At 46.8% G+C, this 13,194-nt stretch overlaps 1 protein-coding gene across 2 annotated transcripts; it reads right to left on the minus strand.

Moving 5' to 3' along the window:
* Nucleotides 1-490: 490 nt before the first annotated feature.
* On the minus strand, nt 491-12,284 carry LOC127461672 (mast cell protease 1A-like). Of its 2 annotated transcripts, none has more exons than XM_051769696.1 (5): nt 8,549-12,284; nt 2,821-2,974; nt 2,181-2,322; nt 1,805-2,062; nt 491-1,254 (listed from the first exon to the last, which is right to left on the minus strand). In XM_051769696.1, the coding sequence occupies exons 2-5, from the start codon at nt 2,925-2,927 to the stop codon at nt 1,084-1,086; spliced, it is 678 nt and encodes a 225-aa protein (XP_051625656.1). In that variant the 5' UTR covers nt 2,928-2,974; nt 8,549-12,284; the 3' UTR covers nt 491-1,083. The 2 variants fall into 2 exon arrangements, with proteins under 2 accessions (XP_051625656.1, XP_051625655.1); XM_051769695.1 differs by lacking the exon at nt 8,549-12,284 and adding an exon at nt 3,377-3,705.
* Nucleotides 12,285-13,194: the final 910 nt, after the last annotated feature.

Raw genomic sequence — 13,194 nt, forward strand, 5'->3', positions numbered from 1 at the left:
CGAGTAGAGGGGAAGGATCACCTCCCTGACCTGCAGCCACACTGTTCCTGATGCACCCCAGGATCCCATTGGCCCTCCTGGCCTCCAGGGCATGTGTCTGGCTCATGGTCAACTTGTCATCTACCAAGACTTGCAGGTCCTTCTCCACAGAACTGCTGTTCTGGTAGTTGGGGTTATCCCTCCCCAGGTGGAGGGGCCCACACTTGTCCTTGTTGCACCTCTTTAGGTTTCTGTGCCCCCAGTTTTATATCATTGGGAAGCATGCTGAGGGTACATTCTATCCCTTTGTCCACATCATGGATAAATGATCATAAAGGAAAAATTGCATAAAAGAAATACATCTCTCCCTGGCATGACTGACCAGGCTTGTCTCTCTGCAATACTGCCTTTGCCTGAGCCATATTTGACATTCTCTATCCTGTCACCACACCACGAGGGCACTTCTTGGCCCAGCCAGGTCTGATTAGCTGATTCCATAGGAGAAAATCTCCACATTTCAGCCCTCAGGCATTTTACAGGTGCAGAGAAAATGCTTCATCTGAGGTTCAAGAGGGTTGAAAGGGAAGATGGGATGTAAGGTTGGCTGGTGTTGAGTCTGTCTGAGGATCCTGAGATGGTTTCAAGTTGGTAATAGAAACCCACATGATCCCCCCTTGAAGGTAGAGAAGCTTCTGTTTCTGAAAGGCTGAATAAATGGTTTGGCAAGGCTGCTGTCTCTACCTGCTGGTTTGAGTGCAAGAGATTGAGGGAGACAAGGGAGAGCATTTGCAGCAGTTCAGGGACAAAGATCTGTATTGTGTGTCCCACCTACAGTCCCACTCAGGTTCTCCCAAGGAGTGTCATCTCCTCCTTCTCATGCTCAGGCTTTGCATCCCATCCTCAAGAAGGCAGCACACACAAGCAAGTTTGAAGGAGCTTTTATTGATGGACAGAAAGCAGAGCAGGAGGTGGCACTGTTGGGCAGTAGTGGGAGGAAGGGAACAATGGGAAACTGGATGTGCTTGGGACCTGCTTTCTTACCTTGCCAGGGAGACTTCCCTTAGTGCAGAAACCATTGCCTGGCAAGGCATCTCTGACTCTGTTTTAGCTGCATTTGGAATTCTCTTGGATTGCAAACTTCCTCAGCTGTTCATTGATCCAGGGCTCAAAATAGGAGACTCTGGTAAATACCTTAGGGAAGGGTTTATTTTGATATCCATAAGAAACAATGCCATGAGCCTTCCGATTGCAGACTAATGGGCCTCCAGAATCACCCTGTGGAGTGAAAGGAGTGAAAGGGGTCAGCCCTGTCACAGCACAGCTCTCCCTGCCCTAAGGAACAAACTATTCCACTTCCCTCTCCCCATGTAAAGAATCTCCTCTTCTGACCCCCTCCCTCCCTCCAGACCCAGCTCTGTAGGGTTTGTAGCTGCCTCACTACTCCTCTAAGCCCTTCTGGGAAGCAACTCAGGACTGGAGGCTATTTGAGATTCAAAACCTTTCTGAAAGGAAGGATCTAATCCTAGTTTAGACATGGGGGACTATCTGAACACTTCCAGTGAGGATAGGATGAAGGATTTACACAAGCTCTGCAGCCTGCTGGGGCACTGGCTGGGATGGGTAGAACATCCCCAAGTGAGTAAAGAGGCAAATTGATGCTGAGAGTTGGGCAAGTGCACCCCAGCTCAGGGAGCACGTCAGCTTCAGAGCTGCTGTGAGGAGCCTCAGCACATCCTCCTGAAGAATCTGGTTCATTGTACTGCCCTTTTGACCCTCACCTGAGAAACCTGACTGACTGTGGTCCCAGCACCATCCAAACACTTACATTGTAAGTTGATTTTCTGCCACGCATATCACCGGCACAGATCATAGACTGGCACCAGTAGCCTTTGAAAGACTCCTCACACACTTCCTCACGCTGCAGCTCCAGGTCCACCTCTAGCATCACATCAGTCCTATGCCCTGTCACTGATGTCTGGCCCCAGCCAGACACACTACATTTAGTTCCTGGTGCAACAGTTTCATTATGACTGGGCAAGGAGATGGGTTTCACATACTTAGTCATCTTGGCCTTTCTCTTCAGCTATTAAGCAGAGAGAACATGGGGTTAGAGCCAGCAAAGGAATGGGAACAAGTTCATGGGTTTGGTGAGGTGAGCAGGGAGGAGATCCCTTGGGCAGAAAAGATGTGTGAGAACATACCTTCAGCAGCATGATGTCATTTCCAGATCTATAATTTAAGTATCTGGGATGGATGACCCAACATCCAACATGGAACTTCTGCTGGCTCAGTTCTTTCTTTTTTATGTTGTGGGCTCCCAGAGTCAGAGTGATATTCACCTTTCTACCAGGAAACACCAAAATGTTACAGCTGCACTGGCCAGAGCAGCACAGCCCTGTGGCAGGTGGTTGGAGGGAGGTGGCACTGGGATGTACCTCCCCAGAGATTTGTTCTCAGCAAATTCCCTTTTGTAACCTGGGTTCCTTCCACCGTTCAACTGAGGGTCCCTCCCCCCACACTCACATAGGTCTGACTTGTCCCATTCTGAAGACAAAGGGAAGCAGGGAATGGGACACACACTGGTCCCTCTTTTGCAGCAGTACCTCTGAGCCATGGTAGGAGCCATGAACCAGGAGATCACTGCTGAGCATTCCTGTCCCCAGGAGCACACAGCAACCTGGCAGACAATTCCTGCAGCTCATAGGGGGAGCTCAGCTCACAGAGATCCCTGCTCTGCCTGAAGAGACACAGAGAACTCTTTCAGCCCAGACCAGGACTGGGGCCCTTCAGGACTGTGTGAGACTTGAAAATATCCCACACAGAAGAAACAGAGGGTCTTACCCTTTTCCATGCACACAGTGAGCTGCTGAGAGCACTGCATCTGGTTGAATCAGGAACCCTCCACATCTGTAAGTATCTGAGCCACTTTCAATTTGTAAGTAAGCCATGTAGGGCCTGGAGTGGGGCTTAACTTCCCTTCCTCCAATGATCCTTCCTGGAAGAGAGATGAGAAGTGTTAATATCACATATGCCAATATTTCCTACCAAGTTTGGAACTGCATGAGGAGAGAGGGACCTCTTCTAACATCATATGCAAATGATATCCACAACTCTCCTTCCTTGGGCTGTCCAAAGCATTGCTGGCGCACAATGGAGAGAAAGACAAGCAGCACTGCCTGGGGAGGACTGACCACACCTGGCTCTGGATGACTGAAATGTTATCAAAGGGCACAACTCTAGTCCCTGTAATGCATCACTGGTTTCAGGCACAGTCTGAGTTGAAAAAGAGGAGAGTAGGAGTGCAGCGATAGGAGAGAAGACCAGGCAAGAACATTTCCTGAGATTTCCTGCTAGTGTCCATTTGAGGCCTTGCATGTCCTTGTCCTGGTGTACTCACCAGCCCCAGCCCATGGTAGAAGGAGAAAAGCGTTTGGGAGTAGGAGAAGCAGCATCTTCTACCACTGTCCTGAGGAGCCAAAGCAGTTATTAAGGCCAGACAGGAGATAGGTACAGAATGGCAATCTCTATATATGTAGTGTGGAGTTGAAACAGGAAACCTCAGCCTGCTCTTAGGTTGTGTCATTTTCTGCTTTTTTATTTGCAACCCCCAGATTGTGGCTTGGTGAGGGAGTTCATTGCACATGCTCTGGTTTTTGTCACCATCTCCTCCAGAAGCTAGAGAGATCTGGGCTTGTTCAGGACCTCACATCCCCGAGCACTTGTGTTCTAGATGATTTGAGAAGTCCATTTGCTGAGAAAAGTCTGAGGTCCAGCTGGGAAGTCAGTCCACGGGCCCAGGTCCACATCAGCAGAGGCCATGGCCAGGTGCAGGCCTGGCTGAGACACTACTGGAGCTGGAGCTCAGGTGGGGACCAGAGTCAGAGTGTCCTCTTCAAAGCAGCCCCCAGGAGAAGGGTAGCAGCCCCCAGGAGAAGGGCAGCAGCCCTATCTGAGGCCTCTCTGAGGTCCTTCCTGGCTGCACTGGTTCCAGGGTTTCAAGCTGGAAGGGACTCAGCCCCCAGTTTTGCTGACTCTCCTTTTGCCGTGAGTCCAGCCATTCGAACCTCCAGGAAGGGGAATGCACTTAAGGCACTGACACAGAAGAGGAAGACTGGACATCCTGTCTGGGCATCTCATTCCAATGCTTCAGTCTTCTCATCATGAAAACACTTTTAGTTTTTTCTTACACATTGACTTTTTAATTTATTTTCTACTGTCTACCCATTATCTTTCTCTCTCATGCTGCCACCGCTGGCTGCGGTGAAGAGCCTGGTTCATCTTTCTAGTGGTAGCTTGCAGGCATTAGAAAGCTTCTCTTCTGTCTGAACTTGTTACAGACCTCCACATAGAGTATGGCCTATGAACCACCACCACCGCTCTGAGCACGAACATCCAACCTGTTTTTACCCATCAAGTTGTTCATTTAGATCATAACATTCTAACCCACAGAGAAGAGTATGCTGGGTCCTGACAATGTCCAAAGCCTTGCTAAAGTCAAGGTAAAGGACACTCACTGCTCTCCTTCCTGCATAATGCCATAATGAGAGAAGCAAATCACCTTGGTCAAGCCTGCTTACACTTGGTAAGTGCTTGCTGACTGTTGCCATCCCCTTCCTCTGCTCCATGTGCCCTAACGTGCATTATGAGAGGAATTGCTCTGTGAGTTTTCCAGACTCCTTGGAGAAAGTTGGCTTCCCTCCTTGTATTCATGCTTAATTAGATGCTGTTACTTTTGGTCTGTGTTTAGCCCAGCCACCTGTGAGAGTCTGTTCTTTTCCTGCCAAGTGATGTGAAAACAAGCACTGATAAATGAGAACTTCGTCCTTGAAGGAAGCATCTTCTATAAACCGAAATTAATTGGGACCTCACTATTGGCCGACGGCCCTCCAAGGGCATTTGAAGGAAAAAGTGGAGAGGAGGAGGATGAATAAGCCCCCAGACTCATTTAGGAAAGACCCCTGAGGTGTAGCAGGGGCACCACTTACATCACAGGGGGAGGGACCGAGGGCCTCTGGCTGGGCGGTTCTGGCCACACCTGCCCAGGTAGATGTCACAGGTTAATTGCATAAAAATTGCTGGGAGTGGATTCAAACTTCACAGGGAGGACAATGTTGCCTTTGCATGTTGCCTTTGCAGGGATGCCTGCTATCGTGTGAGCCTGCTGATGCTCTGAGGATGCAGCTTCTGCTATGGGGAATTCTAGGCATTCTGGCGTCTGTAAGACAACCTCGAAAGTAACACCTGAGTGAGTGGGGTGTTGTCTTGGAGATTTGTTTCCCTTCTCTTTCCTGTCTCTCGATTTCTCATTTTGTTTACTATTTCTTTGTAATAAATGTTGTTTTGTTGAGCTTTCAATGGTGTACTGATTTCAGTTTCGGCAATCTCCCTGCTACACTCCTCTTCTTTCAGCTTTCACCTTTTCATTCATCAACATGACCTCAGCAAACCCAGACTCCTCTTCAGCCTTCTGATGTTTCCAGCAAAGTGCTGACGTTCTCCGCAATTCCTCTCTTGGCTGGAAGCTTAAAAAGCTGTAAATAGGAGACTGAGTCTTCCCAAGTGAGAAGACCCTCTGCAAGGCTTGTGACCTCTTGGATGGGCTTGTGCAACCCCAGTACTGAGCATGTGGGCTGGGACATGTCCAGGCCCTGTGTCATGATGCCATTATAGAATTATTGTTCTGTGCTCCCCTGTATGTTCCTGTTCCAAACATGGAAAGAGCCAGAGTGGACATGGTTGTGTTGCAGCTCACCAGGGCAGTGCTTCTGAAGGTGAGCACTCTGAATGTGTGCTGCCTCTCTTGGGATGTTTCAGGATGCTGACAGGAGGTGATTGAGCCCTCAGAGCCCTCAGAGCCCTCAGAGCATGGAGAGAAACAAACCTGAGCCATCCCACTCATATCAACTACTTGGAGGCTTACCGGGAACTGAGTGCTCTGGGAGTCACAGGGACATGGAGGTAGGTACCTGATTGATTTGCTGTAAAGCAGAGACTGAGTGTCCTCCCACCCTTTTGGGATGCTCAGAGGACCAGAACCTTAGCATGAACTGGAGGGAAACCTTCATGAAAACAAAGACACATCCTCTGTGCCTTGACATGGGTGGAGCAGAGTGTACTAGACTTAGATGGCTTTTGAAAGATCGAAATTCAGGAAGATGAATCCGGGCACATCCTTCCACTGCTGAAAAGGAGTTCATAGAATCCCAGAATCATAGACTGGCTTGGGTTGGAAAGGACCTTAAAGACCATCTCGTTTGAACGCCTTGCCATGGGCGGGGACACCTGACTGACCATATATCCACACTTGCTTCTGCCCCTCCCTCTCCCAGCACCAGAGCACAAGGCTCATTCAAACAAGCACCATCCTTGCTTCAGACATTTTACTTTCCCTGGAAGAATGCCAGGCTCCTTCCTTTCAGCACTTGCAATGATTCCAACAGCTTTTCACACTCCATTGGTGTTTTCATGCAAAGGGGGAGATCAGGCTCTATGGCACTTTCCTACAGTCCAGAGCTCCTTCCAAGACAGTCACAAGGGTTCTTTGGCAACTTCACTTCTGGGGAAACCCTACAGGAAAACCTGACAGCTCCGAGGTGGAGACCGGTGAAAGGTTGGGTAAAGATTAAAGTCTTGTCTGAGTGCCAGCAACCAGAGCAGGGACCATGGTTCCCAGGGCCTCCTGTGGCTACTGTGTCAGGAACTGGGTAGGCCAACCTGTCTGCCTGAGGAGGGCAAGGGACTTGTAAACCATAACTTTGTTTGGAAACCAGATGTACTCTGCAGGGTTGAACAGCAGGACCAAGACAAACAGGGCAGAGCCCATGAGCTCTGGACATCACCTGTGACACCTGTTACTGTGAGTGTGTGACTGTGTGTGTGAGGCAAGTGGAGATGGGAGGATCCAAGGGCTGGATACTGCCCAGGCTGAGTGTCTAAGTCTGGTTACTGGGGGATCCATCACACCCACGTGTCTGTGGAGGAGTTTGTGTGTGCGGCAAGTGGTTCTGTGTCCCCATGGCTGGAGTGGGGTTGGGGGCCTCAGGGTGCCAACAACTGGGACACCTGGGATCCAGGGCAGCTGCTGGGTCAACGTGGGCTGAGTGTCTCAGTGTTGCTGGGGGATCCCTGTGCCTGGGTGTGGGTGCTGGCGGTGCTTGATCTGCCTTGACACGTGTCCCTGGTGTGTATGTGCTGGAGTGCCTGGGGTGCCCATTTCTGTGCGCCTGGAAGGCTCAACCGCACTGGGGAGACATGGTGGGAGCTGCTGGATCTGCTTCCCACAGATCCTACCCAGGCCTTACAGCAAGGAACCCTTCTTGGTAGCTTGGACATCACTATGTCCAACAGGTCCTTCTACTTTGGCACAAAAGGAAACAAACTTTGGGCATCCATTCAGAAGTAGTAGTAAATTGGGCATTGCATGATGTCTCCCTTTTATTCCTACTCTGATCTCACCTGAGCTGTCCTCATGGACTTGTCATGGATTACTGCTCAGTGTGTTTTTTTCCTGCTTCAGATTTCTGCCACCGACTCTCCCCGCTGCCTGCACTTCAGCTGTGTGTGTTTAATAGACATTGGCCTTGAAAACAAAGCTCTCCACTCAAGCCTAAGCTCTGAATTTTATTTCAGGTGCCTCCAATGGAGGCGTCTGAAATGCCTCCTGCAGCAGTGCTGCCTTCACACGGCAAGAGAGAGGAATGGACATGTCAGCCAGAGATGATCTGGATCACAGGAATACCACTGGAAAGAATAATTTGTTCATCTGTCATTCTCGATAGATATGAGGAAAAAAATGTTGGAGAGGATTGCTAGACTTCAACCTGTGTGATCAAAGCCATGAACAACCTGAGAGATATTTGAAGCATGTCCAGCCATGCATGGGAGCTGGACCTTCAGATATGTGTTCCATCCACAGATTTGAAGCCTTCATCCCAGTGTTAAGTGTCCAAAAGCAGAGAGGAACAGTGTTGCAGAAGAGGCGGCTTTACAGTTTCTTCCAATTAAACTTCTGCTTCTTTTGTGGTTAAGCTCAAGATCAATGAGGATGATTAAGGAGAGCAGTGTTTTGTAGTGCAGGTGTCGTTGAAAGTTTATGGTGAGGTCTGTGAGATATTATCTGCATTACTGCTGGCCACTGAAGTCAAATCTAGATGGGGAAAGTGAGGAAATAACAGGTTTGGTTTCCTTGAGCATTTGCTTCTTCATCAGCACCCTTTGACCTTTCCTGTAAAAGACAGCGTTTCAACCACTGAATGGGAAGATGGGCAGCTCTGGTCCAAAGGTGAGCTCAACTGATCCAATAGGAAAAAAAAGAAAAAGGAGAAATCAATGGAAATAGCTAGTCTATTACAGAGCTAAATAACTTGTTTCATCACTGTGCCAGGCTCACCAGTCACAAAGTCGCTAATTTTTGATCCTTGACAAGTTCAAACCTAAACACCAACTAATCCTTCCAGGTGGCAGGAAGTGAGAAGTGTTTACTTTGTGTAACAGAGATGATGATATAAAAAACTCTAACAATATGGGTGGAACAAAGTAATAAAACCCATTCATATTTTGCAATACCTACTTTGAACTCTGAAATAGAGGAAGGCTTGAAGAGAAGAAATACTCAAGTGGAAAAGTTGGCGTTCCCATGAAAGCTTTCAGAAATATTAGTTGGTGGTATTTCTCATTTTTTTGTTGTGATTTCTCACATTGTCCCTCCACTTAGAGCAGGGGAGAAGTGTTCCAACTATGCAGGCTTCTGTAAAACCTGTATTCACTTTAAATAAGAAGAGAATATAAGAGTTACCATGAATGAAACACAAACATTTTCAATGGGATGAAATTTAGAGAGAAAGCTTCTTTCAGAGAGGAAGGTGACAAATCTGGCCTTTGCCTGTTGTGAGGTGCCCACTAAATTAATTGTTTTCCAGGCCTCTTTGACAACCCTATTGGTTTCTGTTTGAATTATTCTTCCCATCCACTGCTAAGAATGTCACCTTTCAAGTGTGGTGGGAAAGGCCACTACCCGCTGTTGGGCTTTGAGTCCTTCATGGTTCAACTGAGCAGCTCTGGAGAGATGCTGACCTGAGGTGATTCAGGGCTTTAGATCTGGCCCCTGGAGCTCAGAACACCATGGAGTTTCTCCAAGAACATTGCAGAGTTGGGCTGTGCCTCTAAGGAGACCATGAGGAACATGTCCCCAGAGCCAGAGTGTGACTGGCTCACAGCGAGAGGTGACTCTGGCTCTCCCAGTCACTGTCTGTAATTAACACCTTCAGAGTTGCACTGAGGTGATCTCAGCCCTGGTGTAAAGGGAGCTGTAGTCTTTAGATCCAGCCATCCCTTTCCTTCAGCATCGTGGATTCCCTAGAGAAAGGAAGTTGTTGTGGGAAGTAGGAGTAAGCAAAGAGGCAGAACCAGGAGAGGTTGTCCCAGTGAGTAGAGGGACCAGTGTATCCATGGAAGACAAGCTTGGACAACATAGCATAAAGGACATGGTGGATGTGATCTCAGCTGCAGTAAATTACTAGACCATATTTGGGAGAATTTTCAGTACACAGAAATAAGACACAAATATCACAGATCCATTGAATCTGTCATCTAATTGTCCTTCTGATATACCAGTTTTGGTTATTTTTTCACTAAGTGCCTGACCCCAAGAAAATTATGTTATCCACATAAAATCACAGAAGTATATATGTTCCTTACATAGTCAAAGATGGAAAACAAACATGCTTTTATTTAAGAGGTCCCAAAGGAAAACTCCTTTTATCTGAATTATCCACTTATTATGGTTACTTATTGTGCTGGACACTCAGGATTCAGTCTGCAGAAGTGTTTTCTGAGATGGCATAAACCAGGAGACACCTGCAGAGCTGTCTCGTGCTTTTAGATAGTACAAGGGCAGAGCACTTAACCCTTGTCCTAAGATCAACTTTAAGGCTAGAAGGAGGAGTTAGGAGGGTGTTGTTTTACACTGCTGCCATCCTAGGAGTTGTCTGTAAATAGGACAAGTAGTGGTTGGCAAAGTACCCATAGAACCAGAGGCTGGTTTGAGTTGGAAGATACCTTAAAAGACCAGCAATAGTGGAAGCAGCATAGATGGTGGGTGATCTTTTGGGGAAGCCTAAAGACATGGTTATAGGAGGCACAAAATGAATGAAAGCTTGTCTGGGGTTCTGAAAATAGGGAAGGAGCAAAGAGGCAGTGGGAACAGAATGCACAGTTATGATGTGTTGGAGGGAGGCTGAGGTGTGTAATATGGCAAATAGACACCGAGGCAAATCTGGCTGATCAACAGCATTGGCCTGAGACTTCCATACTGAGAGATAAGGAGGAGAGCTGGTGTGGAGCAGAAGCAGATTTGTGGCAGGGCTGCTGAGCACTGAGCTCTTAACTGCAGCACTGTTTTCATAGAACACTGCTTGCTAGGGGAACAGTTATCATACCCTAGTATGTCACAAGAGAGCAGAAGCACCACTAAGTGGTGAAATTCAGCATCTGTCATGTGCCTCCACCTTGTTATCTAGAGAGAAACGAGGACCTTGAAGAGCCTGTTTTCTTCACTGCCTGTAGAAGGAGGCATGTTGCCTGGTCCAAACACTGACATTAACATCACAGAGATTTGGATTGAGATACTCACTGCCCATCTTCACAGGCAGCATCCAGTTTCCTCAACATAACCACTGAATTTCATTTTGGATCCTCCAGGGTGTCCTCCTCAGCCTCCAGCTGCAGCTCTAGCGAGGTGCTGGTTTCCCTTAGGTCTGAGACACTTCAAGCTGTCCTGCACTGATAACTCACACATCCTAGAGCATCCAAGCAACACCAGATGCCTTCCCATACATGTCCAAGTTGACTCTAGTCACTACAGCCTGTGAAGTGATTCATCTTTCTGATGAGTCATCCTCTGAACACTGAGATGAAGACTGTGCCCCTGGCCGGGGTTATTTCGTGTGTTACACAGAGTCAGACAGAAGTTTTTGCTGCTGCCTTGTTCAAGGTGCTTTCGCGGTTTTTCACTGCTCTTCCTTTTCCTTTTGGACTGCAGTAAAATGTTGATCGTTTGGACATCTTTGGTCATCATGATTTTTTCTGTCAGTGTTTTGAACTGTCAGTGTGGCACACAAAAACTGTGAGATGGTTTAAGCTAAATATTGCGTCTTCCAGGTGCTGGATGTCAGTATTGATGATGTATTGAGGTTGATTGTGTGTTTCTAAAGTGCATAAGAGCACAACTGAAGCATATACTCATTTAGTGAAGATACAACATTTAGGGTTCTTAGAGAATAACAAGTTTTGGTTGGTTTTCCTTGGCAACAGAATTACTAAGGAAGAATATGCATTACAATTCTATTTCTGAGCAAAAACTGCCTTAAGCTGCAAAACTTGAGGGGTTCATATCTAAACATTTCTGATTTTCAGTCGAGTCCAAAGGATCCATCAATGGCTGGTTGAAGCTGATACCTTCTTCATAGCAATAGATGGGAAAGATCATGGGAAATAATGAAGACAAATATTGAAATCTAGATCTTTTAGCTGTGAAAATAAAGGAGAAAAGGAGAAACAAAAGTGAAAGAGTGAAATGAAAGCAGTGCAAATGGGGTGGAAACAAAGTTTCTGCACTCAGTGACCAAATCTTTTAATTTCTCAGAATTGGCTTCTCATCCATACAAGAGAGGTTGACTAAACTTAAGTGAAACACAACTATAGAATAGCTACTCAGAACTCTTTTCAGGTTGGTGATGGATACAAATTTAATTCCAGTAATTCCAATCAAATCTGATTTTTATCTGTTTGGTTCTTTTTTCCTACTGCAAGAGATGAACAGTCTCCTAGGTGTAGAGATAGGAGGCAGAGTTTTAGCTGTGTTTATTCCACACCACCCCCGTCACAGCAGGGATGTGGTTTTCAGCAGGAAAAGCCAAGAGCCAGAACCCAGGAGTTTGCCATTTTGGCTGGCTTGCCCCAGCGGAGGGACTGCTGCCCATCGACTCTGGCAGATTTGGTCCCTCTGCTGGTCCTCCCTCCTGTTTTCCACATGACTACAGACCTTTTCTGTGCTGCTGAACTGGCAGCCCCAGTGGAGCACAGCCAGGGGAAGCCATAACTGTTGCTGGAGATGGGAAGACACAACTGCTGCTGCTGCTGCTGCCATCGGAGTCGGCATTTCAGCAGCAGAACTCTTTATTCTGGATGAACTATCTCTCCAGGTTTTGTTTCTTCTTTCTGTCTCTCCTTTGTTTCTGGGCTGGAAAACATAAACGGGTTGGAAAAAAACACACTGGGCACTCTCTTCAGGGAGTGTTTTTGTTTGGTTGGTGGTGGATAACCTTTTTTTGGGTAAACCATTCCCTCTTTTGTACAATCTTTTATTATTGTTGTTATGATTCTTGTGGTTTCCTCAGTAAATTGTGATTCCAACTTATAATCTCTCTGAGTATTTTTCCTCTGCTATGGAAAGGGGGCAGCTTGAGTGGGGTTAATTTCCCCCTCGGGTTTTTAAACCAGCACAACCATTAATTGTATTGATTTTTGTAGGCTCATGAAAGAAAGAAAGTAGGAAGCAAGGAAGGATGGAAGTGGAAGAGAAGGGGGAAAAAGGCAAGGGAAAGGGGCTGTTACAACCCGCCCCAGAGGGCAACTCAGGTTCTTGTTAATAGATCCCTTGGGGTGGATTAGAGTGAAGTAACACTGAATTATTGGTGTTTCTAAATATATATATATATATATATATATATATATATATATATATATATATATATATATATATATGCACTGGGGGGTTGTTTTAGAAAAAATTGGCTGCAAAGGAAAGCAGTTTTTGGTTATAGTTATCTATAGTAATACAGCAAGATAAAAGCATAAAAATAACACTTAAGAAAATGTGTAATGGAAAAGAAAGAAAGAGAAAGAAAGGATAAGAGTAGAAAGATCTCACCACCCAAGGATGCTGCGACAAGGCTTCATTGTTGCAATTTTGATGTCACAGTGAGGAAGGTGATGGTCACAGTCTTGACCCATTGGGGATGGGGGAAGCCCATGAAGCACAAAATTCTGTGGGTTAATACACGCTCAGATTTCAGTGGAACACCCAGGTACCTTCCATGGCAGGGCAGGGGGGAATTTTACACTGTCTGATGTAACGCTGTGGATCATGTTAAGTCCTCTGGTGAAAGCCCCAGAAATGAGTTGGGGGCACTTCAGGGGTCTTCGATGGTTCTTCGA

Source organism: Manacus candei, unplaced genomic scaffold, assembly GCF_025592945.1.
Source record: "Manacus candei isolate 608988 ecotype Guabito, Panama unplaced genomic scaffold, ASM2559294v1 h1tg000112l, whole genome shotgun sequence".
Lineage (NCBI taxonomy): Eukaryota > Metazoa > Chordata > Aves > Passeriformes > Pipridae > Manacus > Manacus candei.